Here is a 25,882-nt window from a genome sequence, read left to right on the forward strand (position 1 = left end):
AAATGTTGGGTAAGCCAATATGGTGGACTAGAAACAGCCTGCACATACCTATCTCAAGGAGAGGATCACAAGTTGCAAGTAGATGTTCACCTATGGATGGATCATCTTAGAGAGATACCCAAAGTGAAGGAGAGGGAAGCTCGGTGAACCACTTGGCAGGGTTTGAAGGTTCCTGGGGAAGGTGCTCACATGTGGGGAAGGGTCAGATGAGAGAACCCCAGGATTCCACGCTCTCCCTGTGTGGACACTGCAACCTGAGCTGTGAGGGGACCCCACCACCACTATTGCAGACCTCTGGACTGATCAGGGAGCTGCTTAGGGACTGTGCAGCAGCAGTGCTCTGGAGAGCAGAAACCATGGGGTCCCACTGCCTTCTGATGATCCCGGATTGCTGCAACTGATGCCATTTTGAGAGCTCAGCCCCAGAGTACCTGCTTTGCATGAGAGTCGGCTCCACTGCAGCCACCTTCCCATTGCCCCTGCCAGGCCAGGGAGGGAATGAAGAGGGCAGGCACTCTTGTGTGCCCTATACTTGGGTGCTGTGTGCCCCACCACCACCAGGGCATCTGAGCAGAGCAGGAGCCTAGACTTCCAGCATCTGCCACTGCCATCTAGTTAGTGCTGCAGCTGCCACCACCTGAGTAGCACCACAAAAGCTGCCACAATCAGTCCTGGATGGAAAGAAAGCCTCAGCTACCATAAGCCATCTACAATGTGTCATGTACCTCCACGGCCCTGCTCCCTGCATGCTGCTCATTCATCACCCCTCCATCTACTGTATACCTCAGTGGCCCCACCTGCCACATCCCAGCAAGCCACCATGGCCCCAATCCCCTATGCACTGTACAGCTGACACAGTCCCTGTGTACCACATGACTCAGTGGCCCCACTCCCCAAGTACAGCCTGGCTGCCATAGCCACACACACCGCTTGCCTCCATGGCCCCAGCCACCACTGCAGTGCTGCTATCCTCAGCCATACACCACTGCATGCTGCCACTGCACCTGGACTTGGGCAGAGCAGACACCCCCAGCCATGGCACCCCGGCCATCATCTAAATAGCCTCACCCAGCTGCTACTGTTACTGCTGTGAGGAGTCCTGGGCAGAGTAAATTCCCACACCACTTGCCTCCATGGAGCTCCCTCTTGAGCTCCCAATAGCAGCCTGGGGAGCAACCCACCAGTCTGCATGAAGACCCACAAGCACTGGCATGGACTGTGACAACCATAGGAGAACAGGATGATGCAGGAGAACAGCTGCATTACAGGCTTTCAGTGCATTCATCCCTTTCCATTCATCCCTTTCCTGCTGTGTCAATCTTCCAGAGTAGGAAACAAGTGCACCGTCCAGGGACCTCTCCTCCTATGCACTAAGTAGAAGAGTTCCCAGCAGAGGATAACAGGTGCACCACAAAAGTATCTGTCTTGAGCTGAGAGGTTGAGATGAGAAGAAACCAGCATAAGAACTCTGGCAACATGAAAAAACAAGATGTTTTGACATCCCCAAAGGATCATAATAGGTCTTCCACAATGCACCCCAACCTAAAGGAAATTGTCAAAATGCCAGATATGGAATTCAGAATATGGATGGCAAATAAGATGAATGGGATTGATGAGAAAGTTGAAAACCAACACAAAGAAACAAAAAAAAAATTCAGGATATGAATGAAAAATTTTCTAAAGAGATAGATATCACAAGAAAAGATATAACAAAACTTAAAGAAATGAAAGAGCCATTTAGGAGATTTCAAAACACAGCTTTAACAACAGACTAGACCAAGCAGAAGAAAGAGTTTCAGTGCTTGAAGACTAGGCCATTTAATTAACCCAATCAGTCAAAAATGTAGAACAAAATAAGGAAGAATGAACAATCAGTCATAAAAATATAGGACTATGTAAAATATGCCAATATAAGAATCATAGGTATCCCTGAGGGAAAAAAAGGAAAAGCAAAAAGCATGCAAAACCTATTTGAGGGAATAATTGAGGAAAGCTTCTCTGGCATGGCCAGAGATTTACATTTCCAGATAAAAGATTGTCCTTGAATGCTTGGAAGATTGATAGCAAATAGGACATCACCAAGACACATAGTCATCAGTCTGGCCAAATTCAAAGTGAAGGAGAAAATCCTACAAGCTACAAGATGAAAGCAACAACTAACTTACAAAGGAAAACCCATTAGACTAACAACAGACTTCTCAGAAGACCTTATAAGCCAGAAGGGATTGGAGTTCCATTTTTAGTATTCTTAAACAGAATAGCTGCCAACCAAGAGTTGTGTGTCCAGCAAAACTAAGTTTCATAAATGAAGGGCAAATAAAGTCTTTCCCAGACAAAGAAACCCTAAGGGAATTGATACCACTGGGCCTGCCCTACAGGAAATGCACAAAAGTACACTATACATGGAACAGAACAAGTAGTACCCACCCAGGTATAAAAATACCTGAAAGTTAAAGCTCACAGCACCTTATAGAAGCATGAGGAGGAAAACAAAACAACAAGGCATCATTCAACATGATGAGTAGAACAGTATCTCACATATCATTAATGACATTGAACAGCCTTAATGTTCCACTTAAAAGATATAGATTGGCTGAATGAATGGAAAAACAAAACACATCCAAGAAACCCATCTAATTCACAAGGACTTTCTTAGACTCAATGAAAAGGGGTGGAAAAAATATTCCACACAAATGGAAACTAAAAGTGAGCAGGAATAGCTATTCTCATATCAGATAATATAGACTTTAAATCAACAATAGTTAAAAAAAGACAAAGATTGTCATTATGTAATGATAAAGGGAGCAATTAAACAAGAAGATATAAAATCCTAAATGTATATGCACCCAAGACGGAGCTCCCAGATTCATAAAATGAATTCTACAAGATGTAACTAAAGAAATAAACAGCAGCATCATAATAGGTGGGAGCTTCAACACTCCACTGAAAGAATAGGACAGATCATCAAGACAGAAAATAAACAAAGAAACATTGTAATTAAATGGGACTCTGGAACAAATGTACCTAACAGACATTTACAGAACATGTCCCCCCAAAACTACAGAATATATATTCTTCTCATCAGCACGTGGGACATCTTCTAAGATAGATCATATATTAGAATTCAGAAAAATCAGAGTCATACCATATATCTTCTCAGACTACAGTAGAATAAAACTAGAAATCAATTCCAAGGAACACTCAAATCTACACAAATATACGTAAATTAAACAACCTGCTGCTGAATGACCAATGTGTCAATGACAAAATTAAGATGGAAATCAAAAGATTTTTAAAACTGAATGACAGAGAGGACACAAGTTTCCTAAATCTATGAGATACAACAAAAGCATTGATACAGGGGAAGTTCATAGCTTCAAATGCTTATATCAAAAAGACAGAAAGATCACAAATTAACAACCTAGTGTCACACCTCAAGGAACTAGAAAAAGAAGAACAAGCCAAACCCAAAGCCAGCAAAAGAAAAGAGATAAAGCTCAGAGCAGAACTAAATTAAATGGAAACAAACAAACAAATAAAAAACTATACAAAGGATCAACAAAACAAAAAGTTGGTTTTGTCAAAAGATAAACAAAATCAATATAATATTATCTAGATTAAACAGAAATATAAAAGACTCAAATAAGCTCAATCAGAAATGAAAAAGGAGACATTATAGCTGATACCACAGAAATACAAAATATCATCCATGACTACTATGGGAACCTCTATGCACACAAACTAGAAAATCTAGAAGAAATGGATAAATTTTTGGAAACACACAGCCTCTCAAACCTGAATCAGGAAGAAATAGAAATCCTGAACAGACTAATAACAAGTAGTAAAATTGAAACAGTAACAAAAAATCTCCCACCCCAAAATTTACAGACCAGATGGATTCACAGCTGAATTCTACCAGACCTACAAAGAAGAACTGGCACCTATTTTACTGAAACTGTTCCAAGAAGGAGGGAATCCTCCCTAACTCATTCTATGAAGCCAGTATCACTTTGATACCAAAACCAGGAAAGGACAAAACAAAAAAGAAAACTACAGAACAATATCCCCTATGAACATAGATGCAAAAAACCTCAACAAAATACTGGCAGACAGAATTCAACAGCATATCAAAAAGATAATTCACCATGATCAAGTGGGTTCCATCCCAGGGATGCAAGGATGGCTCAGTATACACAAGTCAATAAATGTGATACACCACATAAACAGAAGTAAAAACAAAGACCATGTGATCATCTCAATAGATGAAGAAAAAGTACCCCTTCATGATAAAAACCCTCAACAAACTAGGCATAGAAAAAACATACCTCAAAATAATAAAAGTCATATGACAAACCCACAGCCAACATCATACTGAATGGGGAAAAGTTGAAAGCATTCCCCTAAGAAATGGAACAAGATAAGGATGCCCACTGTCACCATTTCTTTTCAACATAGATAATACTGGAAGTCCTAGCTAGAGCAATCAGACAAGAGAAAGAAATAAAGGACATCCAAATAGGGAAAGAGGAGGTCAAACTATCCCTCTTTGCCGGCAATATGATCTTATATAGAGAAAAATGTAAAAACTCCACCAAAAGACTCCTAGAATTGATAAATAAATTCAGCAGAGTCTCTAGTTACAAAACCAGTGCACGCAATTCACACAGCATTTCTATTTACCAATAACAGTCAAGCTGAGAGTCAAATTAAGCACTCAGTACCATTCACAATAGCTACAAAGAAGATAAAATACCTAGGAATATATTTAACAAAGGAGGTTAAAGACCTCTACGAGGAGAATGACAAAACACTGATGAACGAAATCATAGCTGACACAAACAAATGGAAAAACATCCCATGCTCATGGAATGGAAAAATCAACATTGTTAAAATGTCCATACTGTCCAAGGTAATTTACAGATTCAACACAATTCCCATCAAAATACCAATGCAATTTTTCACAGATCTGGAAAAAATAATCCTAAACTTCCTATGGAAACAAAAAAAGAGCCCAAATAGCCAAAGCAATCTTAAGTAAAAAGCATAAATCCGGAGGTATCACATTACCTGACTTCAAATTATACAAGGTTATAGCAACCAAAACATCTTGGTACAGGTATAAAGGTAGAGACATTGACCAATGGAACAGAATAGAGAACCCAGAAATAAAACCATATAGCTACAATCACCTGATTTTTGACAAAGCAGATAAAAACATACACTGGGGAAAGGACATCCTATTCAATAAATGGTGCTGGGGAAATTGCACATGCAGAAGAATGAAACTTCATACCTATATCTCACGATATAAACAAATCAACTCAAGATGGATTGAAGACTTAAATGTAAGACCTTAAACCATAAAAATTCTAGAAGAGAACATAGGAAAAACTCTTCTGGACATCAGCCTAGGTACAGAATTTATGACTAAGCCTCCAAAGGCAAATGCAGCAACAACAAAAATAAATAAATGAGACTTAATAAAATTAAAAGTTTCTGCATAGCAAGGGAAACAATCAACACACTAATTATACAACCAATAGAATGGGAGGAAATGTTTGCAACCTATATATCTGACAAAGGGATAATATCCAATAAAAGAACTCAAGTCAGCAAGAAAAAAATCAAGTAACCACTTTAAAAATGGGCAAAAGATATGAACATAGTTTTTTAAAAAGAAGATAGACAAATTGCCAATAAACATATGAAAAATGCTCAAATCACTAATTACCAGGAAAATGCAAATTAAAACCCCAGTGAGATACCACCTTACCCTTATCAGAATGGCCATTATTATAAAAAAAAAAAAAAAAAAACAGTAGATGTTGGTGTGGATGTGGTGAAAAAGGAATGCTTACCTACTGTTGGTGGGAATGTCAATTAGTACAACATCTGTGGAAAACAGTATGGAGATTCCTCAAAGAACTAAAAGTAGAAGTATTATTTGGTCCATCAATCCCCACTCCTGGGTATCTACCCAAAGGAAAATAAGTTACATTAAAAAGACACCTCCACCTGAATGTTTATCACAGCACAGTTCACAATTGCAAAGATATGGAATCAACCTAAGTGCTCATCAACTAATGAATGGATAAAGAAAATGTGGTACTTATATACCATTGAATACTACTCAGACATAAAAAGGAATAAAATAACATCTTTTGCAGTAACTTTGGTGGAACTCGAGAACATTATTCTAAGTGAAGTATCTTAGGAATGGAAAAACAAACACCACATGTTCTCACTAATAAGTGGGAACTAAACTGTGGGTACACATGGTAATAAAGTGGTGTAAAGAACATTGGAAAACTGAGAGGGGGAGAGGGATAAAATCTTACCTATTGGGTACAAGGTACACTATTATGGTGACAGGCACACTAAAAGCCCTGACTTCACATTATACAATTCATCCATGTAACAAAAGCACTTGTATCCCCTTATTAATATTTTGAAATTTAAAAATTGTTGGATAGAATTCCACATTCAAGCCATCCGAGCCCGGGCTTTTCTTTCTTGGGTGACTTATTATGGATTCAGTCTCGTTACTGATTATTGTTTTGTTCAAATTTTCTATTTTTTCCTGTTTCAATTTTTGTAGGTTGTATATGTGTAGGAATTTATCCATTTCCTCTAGGAATTCGTTAGTGTGTAGTTGTTCATAATAGTCTCTAATGATCCTTTGTATTTCTGTGGTATCAGTTGTTATGTCTCCTTTTCCATCTCTTATTTTGTTTATTTGGGTTTTCTCTTTTTTCTTAGCTATTTTAGCTAGCAATTTATCAATTTTGTTTATCTTTAAAAAAACAACCTTTCTTTTTGTTGATCCTTTGTATTTTTTTAGTCTGTATTTCATTTAGTTCTGCTCTGGTCCTTATTATTTCTTTCCTTCCACTATTTTTGAGTTTGATTTGTTCTTGCTTTTCTAGTTCCTTAGGCTGCATTGTTAGGTTATTTATTTGAAATCTTTCTGCCTTTTTAATGTAGGCATTTATTGCTATAACCTTCCTTCTTAGCACTGATTTTTCTGTATCCCATATGCTTTGGTATGTTGTGTTTTCATTTTCATTTGTTTCAATAAATTTTTTTACTTCCTTGTTAATTTCCTCATTGACCCATTGGTTATTCAGGAGCATGTTGTTTACTTTCCATGTATTTGTACAGTTTCCAAAGTTCCTTGTTATTTATTTCTAATTTTATTCCATTGTAATCTGAGAAGATATTCAATATGATTTTGATTTTTATAATTTTTTTGAGATTTGTTTTGCATCCTAATGTATGGTCTATCCTGGAGAATGTTCCATGTGTTGAGGAGAAGAATGTGTATTCTGAAGCTGTTGGGTGAAATGTTCCATAAATGTCTGTTAGGTCCATTTGGTCTATGGTGCAGTTTAAATCCAATGTTTCGTTGTTGATTTTCTTTCTAGATGATCTGTCCAATCCTGAAAGTGGGGTGTTGGCATCCCCATCTAGTATTATATTAGGGTTTATCTCTCTCTTTAGCTCTATATTTGCTTTACATATCTGTGTGCTCCAGAGTTGAGTGCATATTTATTTAGAATGTTTATAACTTCTTCCTGAATTAACCATTTTATCATTATGTAATGACCTTCTTTTCTCTTTTTGTGTTTTTTGACTTAAAGTCTATTTTCTCTGATATGAGGATAGCTATACCTGCTTACACTTGGTTTTTGTTTGCATGGAATATCTTTTTCCATCCCTTCACTTTCAGTCTATATGTCTTTATAAGTGAAGTGAGTCTCTCTCTCTTTTTTTTTTTTTTTTTTTTTTTTTGACAGAGTCTCACTCTCTTTCCTGGGCTAGAGTGCCATGGTGTCAGCCTAGCTCACAGCAACCTCAAACTCCTAGACTCAAGTGATCCTTCTGCCTCAGGCTCCCTAGTAGCTGGGACTACAGGCATACACCACCATGCCCGGCTAATTTTTTCTATATATTTTTAGTTGTCCAACTAATTTCTTTCTATTTATAGTAGAGACGGGGTCTCGCTCTTGCTCAGGCTGGCCTCAAACTCCTGAGCTCAAGCGATCCACCCACCTCGGCCTCCCAGCGTGCTAGGATTACAGGCATGAGCTACCGTGCCTGGCCTGAAGTGAGTCTCTTGCAGCATACAGTTAGATCTTGTTTTTTAATTCCCATTCTACCGGTCAGTATCTTTTAATTAGGGGACTTAAACAATTTACATTCAAGGTTCTTATTGACAGAAGAGAACTTCTGTTATTTTGCTCTTTTATGATTATTTTGTATATCCTTTGTTCCTTTCTTTCTCTTTTATTGTTTACCTTTATGATTTGGGTTTTTGGGTTGTTTTTTTTTTTTGTAGGGGTAACATTTGACTCCTTTCTCTTTCTCATCTGTGTATCTGCTTTACCAATGAGTTTTATACTTTCATGTGTTTTCATGATGGTATATGTTGTCTTTTTGCTTCCTGATATAGGACTCCTTTAATCATTTCTTGTAGAGCTGGTGTAGTTTTGATGAATTTGCTCAGTTTTTGCTTGTCTGGGATAGATTTTATTTCATTTTTGAAAGATTACTTTGTTGCATTTAATATTCTTGGCTAGCACTTTTCCTCCCAGCACTTTGACTAGATCATACCATTCTCCCCTATAGGTTTTCTGTGTCTTTGCCTATCATTTCTGCTTCTGTAACTCCCCAAATTTGAATATTTTGTTGCTTTGTAGTGTCCCATATGTCACACAGGGACACTATATTCTTCCTTCTTTTTTATTCTTTTTCCTTTCTTCTGCTTGATCTAGTTGATTCTTGAAGCTCTCAATTATATTTTTTATTGAATTCTTCAATTTTAGGATTTCTGTTTAGTTGTTTTTTGTGATATCTATCATTTTCGTAAATTTTTCATTCGGATCATGAATTGTTTTCCTAATTTGTTTGTATTATTTATCTGTGTTCTATCTCACTGAGTTTCTTTAACATCATTATTTTGAATTCTTTTTCAGGCATTTCATAGATTTCCTTTTTGTTGCTATCTGTTACTGGAGAATTATTGTGTTCCTTGTCTTCAGCCATACCACCCTGAATGCACTCAATCTCATCTGATCTCGGAAGCTAAGCAGGGTCAGGCCTGGTTAGTACTTAGTGGCTCAGACTGTGTTTCTTAGTGGAGGCTGTGGCAAGGCTTTGCTGGGGACAGGAATGCCAGAGTGCTACCCCTTGGGCATCAGTGGTGTTAGCATCAGGCCAGGCATACCAGTTCTCAGGCATCCAGCTGTTAAATGTGGGTGCCAGTGGTGGCAAGTATGCATGTACCAGTCCTTGGACCTCCAGGCAGCTTTCTTGATTTCTAGCAGTGATAACAGTAGACTAGATGTGAGGAAGGATTTTTATATTAAAGATTTAATTTCTTTAATTGATAAGACTATTTGGATTTTTCACTTCTTGTGCTCTTTTTTGTAAGTTATATTGTTTTAGGAATTTGTTTATTTCACCTAATTTTTCCAATTTTTTTTTCTGCATTTTCTAGAATGTCATATAGTTAGAATCATACAATATGTATCCTTTTAAGATTGGCTTTTTCACTTAGTAATATGCACTTAAGTTTCCTCTATGTCTTTCATGGCTTGATGGTTCATTTCTTTTTTAGTACTGAATAATATTCCATTATCTGGATGAACCATAGTTTATTTATCCATTCACTTATTGAAGGACATCTTGGTTGCTTCCAAGTTTTGGCAATTATGAATAAAGCTGCTATAAACCTCCATGTGTAGGTTCTTGTGTGGACATAAGTTTTTTAATTCCTTTGGATAAATACCAAAGAATGCAATTGCTGGATCATATGGTAAGAGTATGTTTAATTTTGTAGGAAACCTCCAACTGTCTTCCAACATTGCTGTACCATTTTGCATTCCCACCGTCAATAAATAAGAGATCCTATTGCTTCACATCTTCTCCAACATTTGGTGTTGTCAGTGTTCTGAATTTTGACCATTATAATAGGTGTGTAATACTATCTCATTATTGTTTTAATTTGTATTTCTCTGATGACATATGATGTGGAGCATCATTTCATATACTTATTTGCTATCTGTATATCTTTTTGGTGAGATTTCTGTTAAGGTCTTTTGATTATTTTTTAATAAAGTTGTTTTCTATCTTAGTGTTGAATTTTAAGAATTCTTTGTATATTTTGGATTACAGTCCTTTATCAGATATGTCTTCTTTTGAAAATATTTTCTCCCAGTCTGTGGCTTATCTTTTCATTCTCTCTGTTTTATTTTAATGAAGGCCAGCTTACCAATCCTTTCTTTCATGGACTGCCTGTTTGGTGTTGTATCTAACAAGTCATTGCCAAACCTAACGTCATCTAGATTTTCTTCTATGTTATCTTATAGGAGTTTTATAGTTTTACATTTTACATTTAGGTATGTGATCCATTCTGGGTTAATTTTTGTGAAGGGTATGAGATCTGTGTCTGTATTCATATTTTTGCATGTGAATGTCCAGTTCCTGCACCATTTGTTGAAGAGACTATATATAATATAATCTACATTGTATCACCTTTGTTCTTTTGTCAAAGATCAGTTGACTATATTTATGTGGATCTATTTCTGGACTCTCTATTCTGTTCCATTGGTCTATTTGTTTATTCTTTCACCAATACTATACTTTATTAATTACTGAAGCTTTATAGTAAGTCTTCAAGTCAAGTAGTGTCAGTCCTCCAATTTTGTTTTTCTCATTCAATATTGTTTTGGCTATTCTGGGTCTTTTACCTCTCTTTATAAACTTTAGAATTTGTCGATATACACAAGATAACTTGTTGGAATTTTGATTAGGATTGCATTGAAGCTATAGATCAAGTTGAAAAGAATTGACATCTTGACCATATTGAGTGGTCTTATCCATGAACATGGAATATCTCCCCATTTATTTAGTTTCTCTTCGGTCTTTTTCATCAGACTTTTATAGTCTTTGTCACATAAATCTTGTTCCTATTTCATTAAATTTATACCTAGGTATTTCATTTTGAGGGGGGGTGTTAGCATAAATTGTATTGTGTTTTTAACTTCAAATTCCACTTGTTCATTGCTGGTACTGTATATAGGAAAGTAATTAACTTTTGGATATAATTAACCTTGTATCTTGCAACCTTGCCATAATCACTTATATTTCCAGGAGGATTTTTTATTGATTCAGATTTTCTATATAGATTATCATGTTATCTGTGAACAAAGACAATTTTATTTCTTTCTTCCTAATCTGTATACCTTTCATTTCCTTTTCTTGTCTTTTTGCATTAGCTAGGACTTCCAGTACGATGTTGAAAAGCAGTGGTGAGAGGGAACATCTTTGCTTTGTTCCTGATTTTAGGGGGAAAGCTTTGAGTATCTCTTCATTAAGTATGATGTTAACTGTAGGATTTTTATATATATATATCCTTTATCAAACTGAAGAAGGTCCCCTCTGTTTCTAGTTTATTAAGAGTTTTTATTGTGAATGTGTGTTGGATTTTGTAAAATGCTTTTTATACATCTATTGATATGATCACATGATTGTGCTTCTTTAACTTGTTGATATGATGGATTATGTTAGTTGGTTTTCAAAAATTGAACCAGCGTTATATACTGGTAATAAATCCCACTTGGTAATGGTGTGTAATTATTTTATATATTGTTGGATTCAATTCACTAATATTTTGTTCAGGATTTTTGCATCTGTGTTCATGAGATATATTGGTCTGTAGTTTTCTTTTCTTGCAATGTCTTTATCTGTTTTTGGTATTAGGGTAATGCTGGCCTCATAAACTGAGTTATAAGGTATTACCTCTGCTTATATAATCTGAAAAATATTGTAGATAACTGGTAAAATTTCTTCCTTAAATGTTTGGTAGAATCCACCAGTCCACCTATCTATGCCTGGTGCTGTCTGTTTTTTAAGATTATTAAATATTGATTCAATTTCTTTAATATACTTAGGCCTATTTAAATTATCTATTTCTTCTTATGTGAATTTTGGCAGATTGTGTCTTTCAAGGAATTGGTGCATTTCATCTAGGTTATCAAATTTGTGGGCATAGAGTTATTCATAGTATTTTTGTTTGTTTGTTTGTTTGTTTTTGTTTTTTTGAGACAGAGTCTCACTCTGTTGCCTGGGTTAGAGTTCCATGGTGTCAGCCTAGCTCACAGCAACCTCAAACTCCTGGGCTCAAGCAATCCTCCTGCCTCAGCCTCCCGAGTAGTTGGGACTACAGGCATGCGCCACCATGCCCGGCTAATTTTTTCTATATATTTTTAGTTGTCCAGCTAATTTCTTTCTAGTTTTTTAGTAGAGACGGGGTCTTGTTCTTGCTCAGGCTGGTCTCTCACTCCGGAGCTCAAACGATCCGCCCGCCTTGGCTTCCCAGAGTGCTAGGATTACAGGCATGAGCCACTGCGCCCGGCCCATAGTATTTATTATTATGTAATAAATAAGTATATGGTATGTTAGGTGATAGGTACTTTGGGAAGAGAAAAACCAGAGCCAGCTAAAGAAAATCAGTAGAGCAGGCAGGGGACAGGTTGTAGTATTAAAAGGGATGATCGGGATAATTTTTATTGAGAAAGAAGTTTTGAAGAACCACTTGAAGGAACTGAGGGAGAAAACTATGCTGATATCTAGGTAAAGAGTTTTGCAGGCAGACGATAAAACTAGAGCAAAGGCCCTTATGTGGGAGATGTTTGGTGTGCTCAAAGAACAGCAAAGTGAGACCAGTATGATTGGAGTGGAGAGAGCTAGGAGATGAGTTGTAGGAGATGAAGCAGAGAGTTAAGGCAGGGTAAGATTATGTTGTTCCTTGTAGACCACTGTGAGAACTTGGGCCATGACACTAAGTGATAAGGGGCAATTGGAGGTATTGAATAGAGAAGAGATATCACTCTGGCTGCTGGGTGGCAAATAAACTGGGTGGAGGGAGATTCCAGATCATGTGGATTTGTGTAGACCACTGTAAGGATTTGAGCTCTAACTCTGAGTGGGATGAGGACGTTGCAGTGTACTGAGTGGTGGAGAGACATGGTAGGGCTTACATTTTAACAGGGTCACTGCTGTGTTAAGAAGAGACTGAAGAGAGGCAAGGGTGGAAGCAAGAAAACCAGTTAGAAGACTAGTGTAATAATCAGGCAAGCTATAATGGTGACTGGCACTAGGGTAGTAGCTTTTGAATTTGATAAAAGTGGTTGTGTTCTTGATATATCTTGAAGGTAGAACCTCAAAGACTGGATGTGCAATATAAGAGAAAACTGGAGTCAATTATAATTTTATGGTTTTTGGCCTGAGAAACTGAGACAGGGAAAGGAACAAGTGAAACAAGTTGGATGATAGGGGGAGACTGGGAAGTTGTTTTTAGATATGTTGTGTTTGAGATGCCTATTAGATGTCCCAGTGAAAATGTCAGGTAAGTTGTTAGAAATATGAGTGTGAAGGTCGGGTGAAAAGTCTAGGCTGGGGTTTATGAATTTGTCAGCACACAGATGGTAAATCTAAGGGACTAGATGAGATCACCAAGAGAGTAAATATACAGAAAAGAAAAGGACCGAGGATTGAATCTAGAGTCCTACAACATCTACAGAGAGTTGACAAGAGGAGGAACCAGCAAAAGGAATCTAAACAAGTGACCAGTGAGGTAGGAGGAAATCCAACAGAGTGAGATTCTGGCAGAGACTCTCATTTTCCAGGTGTCTGTTTTGCAGGAGCATGAACGTGAATCCATTCCTGGTGTCTTCCTTCACTTTGATCCCACCTGCATTCTATCTGTCATAAATCCCTTAACACATTACCTGCCCTGTGAGTTGTATTTAACTCACGCTGGTTTTGAGCCCGGGACCTCGTGAAATATATGTAACTCACATGTCTCTTCACCTTGGAAGCCACAAGAACTGGTTTTCAAGTTGCATATAACTCACACACAGAAAACAATAAAAAATAACAAATTTTTCATTAAACTAGAAGGGATCATTTTGTTTTCAAAGTTTTTATTCTATTTTCATAATAAAACACTGTGGTTCCAAGGAAAAATTTCTTTTTCTAGTGTGGCAGAGAGTGTGTTAAACTATCTGGCACATGGATAACACTTACACCTTTGCTGCAGGATTTTCTCTATATTTGTGTTCTTAGGTGATTTCAAAAGGGATCTGGTAGTCGAAACGGAATTAGGGGCCTGTGTTCACACATGCAAGTCCCACAATAAGAAATTATTCCATAATCATTTCTAGGATTCATTAAGTACTGTCTGTGTTCCAGGCACCGTTCTAAGTCTTCTACATGCACCTAACACATCTAACCTTTCCCGCAGTCTTATGAAATAGGTTCTATTATTGGTATCATTTTATAAATGAGGAAACTGAGACACGGGAGGGTAAGTAACTTGCCCAGTGTCACACCGTTAATAAGTGGTAGAGTGGGGATTTAAAACTAGACAGTCTGTCCCCAGAGTAGCTTTTAACCAGTACTTGTTTATCTTTCAACATATACAAGCATAGATATGCCATATACATATATACATACATATATGTGTATATAGAAAATAAATGCTCTTAATTCCATCAGTCTCCATCACATCTTTCTAAGCTGGGAGTTATCCTTGCACTTTAAGATGGTGTTGACTTTTCAATTTATTTCTCAGAGGCAGCCTGACTTTTCATACCTCCAGGTTCTTAGGGGCTGCTGTGCTCTGGCCCCACGTGCTGAGAGCACTTGCTAGACTTCTCTGCAGCACTCAACATGACTGGCCACTCTCTCCTTCCTTATACTGCCATGGCACTGTGCCCCCTAACTTTCTTCATTACTCTATGGTTGTTCTTTCTCAAGATACTTCACTGTCTCATCTTTCTACCCTTTGAATCTTGACATTCTCCAGGGTTTTGCACTTAAACTTCTTTCAGCCCCGGCAACCTAGATAACCTCATCTACTTTAATGGGTTTGACTGCCAGTTCTGAGCTGCTGATTCCCCCAAGTCATATCTCATCTGAGTCCAGGTCCTTCTATCTTGCTGCCTTCTAGACAACTCCTCTTTCATTTCAACAATTATTCTGAATTTTTATGTCACACTGTTTGTCACATCCATCTGACAAGTTTCTAATCCTGGATTAATCCAACTGTCCTCTCCATGTCTGTAACTGAGTGGCTGACCACTGCTATAGACAACCACAGTCACCAATTCACGGTCACAGATCTCAAATGGGCACTCAGTGCTGCTGCACGATGCTATTGCTTCTCTGTCCACCCTATTCTCCCACTCATCACAAGGGGTATTTCAAACCTTCTCTCATCTCCTCAAACCTCCAGCTCTGCCTCCACTATCTCTAAGCAGAAGATTCATGTTATAAATGCAATAAACACTTGTTAATTACTTGCTATATCTTCTCCTAATTCACAGGGAGAACTGAAGCCATCAGATGGAAACTGCCTCACAATCTGGTCTGATTTTCCATCTCTTGGGGGAATGTGTTCTGACTGCCCAGCTAGACTCAATGGTGAACCTTGCTCATAGAAACTTTGTATTATACTTTTCTGCCTCATTGCAGCCGAGAACAGGGTGCTGGGATATATGGAGACCTGGACCCAGGTATATTGTCCTGCATTTCTCACCCCCTTGGCTTGTTTCTTGCAGCTGATGTAGAAGGCCAACCCTTGAGACACCGAGACAAGCGGCTTAGTTTAAATTTGGTAAGTTCGGCACTTGGGCTCCTTTAAGCCTCAATTTTACCAAAAATATCCTGACCTATATATAAGCCCTTCAAGTCATTTGAGACACAGCATTCTGAATCTCTGAGTACTCTTCTAGTCTCCTTTTAAGACTTGAACTTGTTTGGGAACTACTGGACTTAGTGTTCTATAAGGGCCCTGCAAATTCTACTGTTCTAGACACTTGTTCAACTTGGGGTGGCTACTTAAGGCATCACATTATGCTTAAAGGACTTGCATAAATTCATAACCTTCTGTCTTCCAGCATTAGATCTGGGAGAGTTAATCCTATATACACACAATTATTCCAGGGGCAGAATTTGAGCTAGAGGCTCGTCCAACTTTCCTGAGGAAGTTCAGAGTTATTCTTGGATAATTTCGAACTGAAACCACATCTGCGGCCTTGGCTGCCCGCTGGTAGCAGTTTCCGTGATTGGTCTGTGGTTCCCAATCTGTACCTATTCTCTTGCAGCCGAGCAGGTTCTCCCCGATGTACCCCACAACTGCAGCCAGTGCTGAAGACAGCTACATGCCCATGAGCCCCCAGGCCACTGCCTCTGGTCTGGGATCCCACTGTAGCCCTGATGACTACATTCCAATGAGCTCAGGAAGCATGACGAGCCCGCTACCTGAGCTACCTGCTGACCTGGAGCCTCCTCCGGTGAACAGAGATCTCAAGCCTCAGAGGAAACGTAAGGCACTTGGCCAGGCCTGCTGTACAGAGGGAGGGGAGCAAAGTCCTGGTGGATGAATAGAAAAGGTTTCCTTCCTGACCCTCTCAGGGAAGGAAGAGCTAGAGAAACCACCCCAGAGGGCTGGAAAATATAAAGGCAAGAAAGAAGTGGCTGGGATGGAATGGGAAGTGCTGGGGCACCCTGCTGCCCCAGATTGTCATCGTAAAGGAGTCAGAAAACTAACAGGCACTATGGCCCTGCAAATACAGCCTACAAAGTCAAGTTCATTCCAGAGGTCTTATCTTTGGCTATTTCTCTAACAAAGGCCTAGGAATAAGTGATGATGGATTGGAATGGAATCCACCTGGTGTGTCTTCATTCAGACAGCACTTGGATGTATTCATAGTGTCAGCCTTCTGTAAAGCAGCCAAGGATAGCCTTTAACACCAATTCCTGAAGGTCAGACTTGGTCACATACAATTTATCATTCACTGCTCTGTGAATGCCCATCAGCAGAGGTGTTTGGAAAGTAGGGGTGTTACTCTCAGGCAGCTTCTCTGGTCTGCTAAGCAGTATGGACAGACAGGGAGGTAGGAGAAGAGAGAAAGAGGAAAAGCAGGTCAAAGCAACTCGTTAATTTCATTCTTGCCCCGCCTCACCTGCCCAGTCGGCTGTGTGAGTACAAGGAAGCCTTTGGTATAATGACTATGATCTGACACTCCATCTGGTCCACTCCAACCTCTCTTTGCTCTTTGGAAAAACTACCACTTCAGGTGGCCATGCCCAAAGCTGCTACCTAAGCCCCCTACTCATGCCTGGTCCATTCTCATCACACTCACTTAAATTTGAGTCAAACCACATTGACACATTTGCAGTGTATTTGCTGCGCATGTGGTGCTGCGCTAGGCACTGGGCGGGATGCAAAGATGAGGTTCTTCATTCTGAGGGGAGGAAGCCATGCAAAAGCCACATGGATGAAAAAGTAGAATTATGAAGTCAGTACTGAATAGGAGAACAGACCTGTCTTATGAGGTTCTGAGGAAATAACCATTCATTCTGGTCAGAAACAATTTCACAGGGGCCTGTAACTTTGAAGTAAATAATAATGTTTCACTCAATTAATTTTCTGTGGCAGTGCCATCCAACAGAACTTTCCTGAAATGTAGCTAGTGCATCTGAGGAACTGAATTTTAAATTTTATTTAATTTTAATAAATTTACATACCTGTGTAAATAGCCACATGTGGCTAGTGGTCACTATATTGGACACTGCAGCTCTATGTGACCTGGAGAGAGGCAGACAGAAGATGTTTGGTGGACTCAGGGCTGGAGATGTAGTGAGTGGATGCAGGGTTAGATGCCCAGCCCAGGAGGAGTGGGTTCTGGAATGAACACTGTGGCCCAGGAGGGAGAGGGCAGGTGGTGAAACTGGGAGGTGGCTGTTGAGTGAACCTTCTCCCCACGGACTTCATGACACATGTACCCTTTCCAGCCCAGCCACTTGCCAGGTCTGAGGCTCCTGGGAAACCAACTGGGCAGCAGGAAGGTTGCCGTCCTAGACTCTGGTGACATGGAGGGGAATTGGAAGTCTCTACCCACGTAGTCTAGTAAAGGTGGTGATAAAGGAAGACATGCAGGATGGGCCACTGAGATGGAACAAGGGTCAGGCAGGTGCCACATGCTTCTCTGGATGCCGAGGCTACTGCAGTGACCACACCAGATAAACCCTTGTCCTCCTAGAGCACAGTCCAGACCTGAATCAAGTAATTATAGATGACTGTACTGTCACAAACTAGGGGGACTGCTGTGAAGGGTAAGTACAGGAATCTATGAGAGCCCATGATATGGGGCCTGATCATGTCTGGAGGTCAAAGGCCTCCCTAGCAGGGGACATTGAGCTGAGATCTGAATATGAGTAACTAGGCAAAGAGATGGGGAAGAATGTTCTAGGCAGAAGGACCGCTGGGTAAACAATGAGTAGGATGTGGGGAAGACTAGAACCTGGGTGATCATCTCTGCCTGTGATAAGAAGGGTAAATCTGCATTTTAGATACGTCATGTGTGAGGTAGGTGTTGGGATTCCGCAAGGTGCAAGACTTTTGTCTGTGTATTACATACAGTGAGTTCTCAACAAATGTATTTTGACTAAATATGTCACCACGTTGTTACCTCCAGCAGGTAATGCGACCATTTGCTTGGTCTTTACTCTCAGTGGGGCAGGGAAGAGGAGGATAGTGAAATTCACACCCATCATGAGTGCTGCCTGTCAGTAAATTTGGACTTGGTGTGCTAGGAAAGTTTACTGCCTTTAGATTCTGGCCTTGAACTCCCGAGAACTAACCATACTAGATATCGTGTGCTGTCTTGCAGCACGGCCACCTCCCCTGGACCTGAGAAACCTCTCCACCATCCGGGAACACGCATCTCTAACCAGGACCCACACTGTACCTTGGTAAGTTTCTGATTGCTCAAAGGCACCTTGTGCAGCACAGATACCCCCAGGGTTAGTTAAGCCTCTTTGATTAAATGTAGTAGAAGCCCACTCTATCTAGCTTAAGCCAAAGGAGGGGTGAGGTTTATTATCAAGAGCCAGAGTTGTTTTATAGATCACAAAGGAAGGAATATAACTGGGTCACCCAGGATACTGGAACAAGGAACTGGAGTGTTGTTGGGAACCCAACACATCTGCTTCTCTCTTCACATCTGCTCCTTCCTTTGTCTTTGCAGAATTGGGTAGGAGAAGGGAGTTCTCAGAGAAGGAGGGATGGTGATGGTTCATGGGCTGGATAGACAAACCTCAAAATGTACTTGCACTCTCTCATCTCACCTTTTAGAAATTGCATTTTCAGAGCCCTGAGCCCAGGAGTTTCTTGGTTCACTCTAATGCCACAGGACATAATTACTTTGCAAAGCAGAATTCTGCAGTGAGCTGTATTTCCAGCTAAGACTGCAGGGAAAGTCACCCTGTGCTTGACTCTGGAGTAGGATGGAAGTTGATTCACACAGTCTTCTTGTCTTATCAGAGGAATGACCTTACTTCCGTACTTTTCCTGGTTACTTTGAATGGAAATGAGAGGGCCCAGAAGAAGCTTTTTCTTTTCTTTTCTTTCTTTCTTTCTTTTTTTTTTTTTTTTTTTTTTTTTTGCTAAATTATATGATGCCTTGGTCTGTTTCTGGAAATGAGCTATGTCTCATAGAGGGCCTGGAAAAAAGCAGCCTTTGTGAGTTGGGATCCAACTGCCCCAGAGTGGGACAGAAACTGCTGGGCAGCCTCTGCTTCTTCAGGAATTGCTCTGGCCGGAAGGAAACTGTGTGTGGAAGGGGAGGGCAAAAACCCCATGGGGGCCATGTCAGTTCCTGGCTGGCTTTCAGAGCAGCTGTAAGACATTGCTTTGACCTCATCTATATTTTTGTTCTTAGCAATCGGACCAGCTTTCTCTCTCCAGAAAGAAATGGTATTAATCCTGCAAGATTTTTTGCCAATCCTGTTTCCAGAGAAGAGGAAGACAGCTATATCCAAATGGTAACCTATATTTTTCACACTCTTGTTATTCTTCACCCCAATCTACATTCTTGTAAGTTCATTGTAAAGGAAACATCCTTCAGAAAGCCCTGTGCAATCTTAAAACGATCACTTTTGATTGTAAAACCAGGTCACAAGCTTTTCTCAACTGGGAACAAATTGATTTGAAGCTGTTTTCTTTCCTGCAATATTCAACTCCTCATATCATTTTGAGACCACAGTATTTCAAGAGAACCCAGGGCTGAGGCATGTGAAGCGGGAACATGGAAAGGCCAGAAATTCTTTTCACCAAGGTTGTGATGTCCCGTTTGACCCCAGTAGGTTTGTAGTTCCCTGGGTGTCCAGAGTTTAGGCTGTGAAAACTCACATATTGCGTCCTCCCTTCCACTGAAACACCTGGCAGGCCTGCCGTGATTGCCTCTGAGCTTTCCTGAAGGATGAACCACCAAGAATTCCCTTGGGGCATGTACAGTGCCCTGGGCCATGGATGTATCTTAGCTTCTGGCCACTACTGTTTAGGGCGTCTTTCTGTAGACCTGAGTGGATGGAGAACTGACCTCTCTATCCGTTGATTAGCCATTCACAGTTCAAGAGTCCTAGCGTCTCTCTCCTGCCCTGTTGTCCCTTCTGTTCTCTTCATCTTAGATGCTACTGAGAGCATGAGTTTTTGAAGATGGAGAGGGGCTTTTAGCACCTCTGGCAATTAGCTGCACTTGAACCAGGACTGTGCCCATTCTGCAATTTAGAAATGTAGGAAACTCTAGAGAGTGCCTCTGTTTGAACTATGAAATTTTGAAAAGAGGTCTTAGAAGGACAATGTTCAAGGCATTGTGCTATGCACTACTCTTGAGAAGATAATTCTACCCTCCTATATGTGAGGATAATAGGCTATTGAAAATCTAAAAATCGTAATCGCTAGTAAAGCAATAATTAAATGCTTCATTTTGCCTTTTTATTTGATTAAAAGTGTGCTGTAAGTGCACTCAACCATATACAGATGGAAAGTGACTCATACACAAATCTGCTGTGGTCTTCCCAGTATTTCTCACACTTAGTAATGGCCCTTGGGAGACTTCTAGAAGAAAACACTCTTACAAAGGACACTGAACAGCTGCATTCTGTCTCCAGAGAACAGAAAATGGAAGTGAATCTAAAATCTAAAGGAAGCATGTGCGCAGTCCTGCCAGACACCAGCAGTTCATTTCTGATCTTTGAGGTTGTGAGAAAGACCAGTATTTCATTAACAACACAGTTAGGGATTGAGTGTTTGCCTGGGCTTATCACTCATCAGTGACTGTCCGTATGCATCACAGTGGATTAAGAGCCCAGAACACTAGCTGGAGGTAGCTGTGAGGGAATGGCCATATAAAAATGTTTAAAGGATATCCCATTTCATTCAATTATGTTTGTGTTAACTTCAGTAATAAGATATGACTTTGATTTACATTTTTCATTTGTGCCACACAACAGCCCTATTTGGAAGTGAAAATTAACATGATTTGACTCTTTAATTTTTATTTATTTATTTATTTTTTGACTCTTTAATTTTAACAGTGTTTTGTTTGTTTGTTTGTTTGTTTGTTTGTTTTTCTTGAGACTGAGTCTTGCTCTATTGCCTGGGCTAGAGTGCTGTGGTGTCAGCCTAGCTGACAGCAAGCTCCAACTCCTGGACTCAAGTGATCCTCCTGCCTCAGCCTCCAAAGCAGCTGGGACTACAGGCAGGCACCACCACACCCGGCTAGGTTTTGCTATTTATGGTAGAGATGGGGTCTCGCTCTTGCTCAGGCTGGTCTCGAACTCCTGGCCTCAAGCACTCCTCCTGCCTTGGCCTTCCAGCGTGCTAGGATTACAGGCATGAGCCACTGCACCCAGCCCAATTTTAACAGTTCTGTAAGGCTTTTATAGTAGAATTCTAGACTCTTAAATTTCACATTAATTTTTTATTATGGTATAAAGTTTTTAAGTTTTTAGATTGTACAGTGAAATTGACTTTCTCTTGGTGTGCAGTTCTATGAGTTTGAACGTATATGTAGATTTGTGTAACGATCACCACAATCAGGATACAGAACAGTTCCCAAAGTGCTCCTTCACTCTACCTCTTTATAGCCACACCCTCCCTCCACCCCTAAACCTCGGCAAGCACTGATCTGTGCTCCGTCACTATGGTTTTGTCGCCTTAAGAATGTCACACAAATAGAATCATACAGTACCTTTTGAGACTAGCTTCTTTCACTCAGAATAATGTCTTTGAAGTTCATCCAAATGGTTACATGTGTAAATTGTTCTTTCTGTTGTCTTGCTGAGCAATATTAAAGTGTTTGGATGTGCCACATTTTGTTTGTCCACTCACCCACTGAAGGATATTTGGATCATTTCAAGTTTTGGGGCAGTTAGAACTGTTATAAACATTCTTTTACAGTTTTTAAAAAATATTTTTACTGTATTAAAATGTACATGACATAAAATTTACCATTTTAATCATTTTAGATGCACAATTCAGTGCCATTAAGTACATTCATGATGTTGCATAATCATCACCACTGTCCATTTTCAGAATTTTTTCATTATCCCAAGCAGAAATTCTGTACCCATTAATAATAACTCCCTATTTCCCCACCCACAAATGCCTGGTAATCTCTGTTCTACTTTCTGTATCCATGAATTTACCTTTGCTAGGTACCTCATGTAAGTAGAATCATACAATATTTGCCCTTTTGTCTCTGTCTTCTTTCATTTAGCTTAATGTTTTTAAAATCCATCCATATTGTAGCATATGTCAGAATTTCATTCATTTTTAAGGCTGAATAATATTTAGTTATATGGATATACTACATTTTGTGTATTCATTCATCTGTTAATGGCCATTTGGGTTGATTCTATCATTTATTATGAATAATGCTGCTATGAACGTTAGTATACAAATATATGTTTGAGTTCCTACTTTTAATTCTTTTGGATATATACCTAGAAGTGGAATTTCTCAATCTTGTGGTAATTCTATGCTTAATTTTTTAAGGAACTACCAAACTTCTTTTCCACAGTGGCTGCACTATCTTACATTCCTGTCAGTAATGCACACAGACTGCAATTTGTCTGTGACGTCATCAACACTTGTTTCCTTTTTTAAAAATAATAGCCATCCTACTGAGTGTGAAGTGGTATCTCACTCTGGTTTTCATTTGCATTTCCCTAATGATTAGTAATCTTAAGCATCTTTCCATGTGCTTATTGCCCATTTGTATATCTTCTTTGTTTTTGTGTTTCTTTTTTTTTTTATTTTTGAGGCAGAGTCTCACTTTGTTGCCTGAGCTAGAGTGCCGTGGCGTCAGCCTAGCTCACAGCAACCTCAAACTCCTGGGCTTAAGCGATCCTACTGCCTCAGTCTCCCGAGTAGCTGGGACTACATGCATGCACCACCATGCCCAGCTAATTTTTTCTATATATATTTTTAGTTGGCCAGATAATTTCTTTCTATTTTTAGTAGAGATGGGGGTCTCGCTCTTGCTCAGGCTGGTCTCGAACTCCTGACCTTGAGCAATCCTCCCGCCTTGGCCTCCCAGAGTGCTAGGATTACAGGCGTGAGCCACCGTGCCTGGCCTTTATATCTTCTTTGGAGAAATGTCTATTCAAGTCCTTTGAACATTTTTTAATTGCATTGCTTCTTTTTTGTTGTTGTTGAGTTATAGGATTTTTTAAAAATATATCCTCGGTCGCAACCCCTTATCAAATATATGATTTACAAATATTTTCTCCCATTCTGTGGAGATGTCACTCTCTTGATAGTGTCCCTTGATACACAGGAGTTTTTAATTCTGATGAAGTCAAATTTATCTTTTTTTTTTCCTTTATTGCCTTGCTTTTGGTGTCATATCCATGAAATCATTGCCAAATCCAATGCTGTGAAAATTTTCTCCTGATTTCTTGTAAGAGTTTTATAATTTTAGATTTGTGTTTTTTTTTTTTTTTTGAGACAGAGTCTCACTCTGTTGCTCAGGCTAAAGTGCCATGGCATCAGCCTAGCTCACAGCAACCTCAAAGTCCTGGGGTCAAGCGATCCTCCTGCCTCAGCCTCCCGAGTAGCTGGGACTACAGGCATGGGCCACCATGCCCAGCTAATTTTTTCTATATATTTTTAGTTGTCTGGCTAATTTCTTTCTGTTTTTAGTAGAGATGGGGTCTCGCTCTTGCTCAGGCTGGTCTCGAACTCCTGAGCTCAAAGGATCCACCGGCCTTGACCTCCCAGAGTGCTAGGATTACAGGCGTGAGCCACCACGCCCAGCCCTATAATTTTAGAGTTTATGTTTAAGTCTTTCATCCTTTTTGAGTTAATTTTTGTATATGTTATGAGGTTAGAGTCCAGCTTAATCCTTTTGCATATGGACTTCCAGTTTTCCCATCACCATTTGTTGAAAAGATTGTCCTTTCCCTACATTGAATGGTGTTGGCACCTTTGTTGAAAATCAGTTGGCCAGATGTGCAAGAGTTTATTTCCAGGCTCTCTATTCTATTCCATTGGTCTATGTCTCTGTCCTTATTGCCAGAGCCCTGCTTTTTTAATTACTGTAGCTTAGCCTTGCAGTGAGTTTTGAAATCAGAAAGTGCAAGTTTTCCAATTCTGTTCTTCTTTTTCAAGATTGATTTTGCTATTCAGGGTCCCTTAAGATTACATGTGAATTTTAGGATAGGTTTTTCTATTTCTGCAAAAAATGCCATTGGGATTCTGATAGGGAATACTTTGAATTTGCTGATTGTTTTTGTGTAATATTGTCATCTTAACAATATTAAGTCTTTCAATCCATGAACACACGTTTTTGTTTATTTATATCTCCTTTACTTTCTTTCAGCAATTTTTTTGTTTTTTGTGGTTTTTTTTTTGCAAGGAGAACACCACACATACTTTATTAGCACAAAAAAGCAGCCATAACAAAGCACAGCAAACAGAAACATACATTAGCAGTCAAAGGGTTAGTGTTGCATACAAATATAGCTTTTCTTTTTTGTAGCCTTGGCGATAGCCATAGGGATATAAAATGACATTCTGTAGCAGCAGGTAAGGAGACTATGGATCACTCACCAGTAGTATAGAGCACATTAACAAAAAGACACAAGAATGGATTTGGCTACTTTAGTGCAAAATGTCTAGGACAGAACTGTAAACTCAGTCCAGTTACTAAGAAGCAAACACTAGAACTTGGTATAACTTCCAAAAGAACTCACTCAAGTAGTATTACATTATTCTAAGTGACAAAAAGGTGCTAATTAAAGTTATTTACAGATACAGTGGTTGTACAGTACCTTTTAAATCTGCAATTCGGGTTTCAGATTTTCCATTAAGAATTAACTGCACTGAAATTCTATAAATTATACTTAAGCAATTGAGCTAAGAGTTTACAACAAAAAGATAAATGCTGCCATCCAAATTATTAATTACAGTTTAATAAAAATCTCAACATTAGCAACCCTGTAGTTACTATTATCTGACTTATTTGGGCATCTTCTAGTCTCATTTTCTTCACAGTTAACAAACTCATGATGGGCACAGGAAAAGATCTAACTTTTACTGAATGATTAGACGGCACATGTGAACTTGAAAACTCACATGCAAGACACTGCAGTGCAGCAGCTATTCAAATATCTGTTTTAAGTAAAGCACTCATTGAAAAGATTAATACCTAGGGCCTTTAAATAAAATTCTGCTACTTCACAAGCATGAAAATTTTAAGAACTACTATATAGAAAACCTGGTTTACTTAACAGTACCTTTTGCAGAAGAGAAAAGGAGTCTCACTATAAACTACATCAATACTTAAGTGAACTGCATTATGCCCTTGTGGCCAGAAATTGCAGGTTTTTTTTTTTTTTTTTTTTTTTTTAAGGAAGGCAGTCTTTTATTTCTTGGACTTCCAAGGCTTGATTTATAGTAACTACAAACATCACTACTTTTGGAAGGTTATAGAGAAACTCTTAGAAAAAAATAATTTCAAAC

General features: G+C 39.2%; 1 protein-coding gene across 3 annotated transcripts in view; it reads left to right on the forward strand.

Moving 5' to 3' along the window:
* The window catches only part of GAB3 (GRB2 associated binding protein 3), an 81,313-nt gene that overhangs the window by 45,176 nt on the left and 10,255 nt on the right, over positions 1-25,882 (forward strand). For all 3 annotated transcript variants that reach the window (XM_069463938.1, XM_069463940.1, XM_069463939.1), the window contains exons 5-8: positions 15,627-15,682; positions 16,173-16,392; positions 18,744-18,825; positions 19,794-19,896. In XM_069463938.1, coding sequence (XP_069320039.1) covers positions 15,627-15,682; positions 16,173-16,392; positions 18,744-18,825; positions 19,794-19,896 — 461 coding nt within the window. The remainder of the gene's footprint in view (positions 1-15,626; positions 15,683-16,172; positions 16,393-18,743; positions 18,826-19,793; positions 19,897-25,882) is intronic.

This window comes from Eulemur rufifrons, chromosome 30, assembly GCF_041146395.1.
Source record: "Eulemur rufifrons isolate Redbay chromosome 30, OSU_ERuf_1, whole genome shotgun sequence".
Classification (NCBI taxonomy): domain Eukaryota; kingdom Metazoa; phylum Chordata; class Mammalia; order Primates; family Lemuridae; genus Eulemur; species Eulemur rufifrons.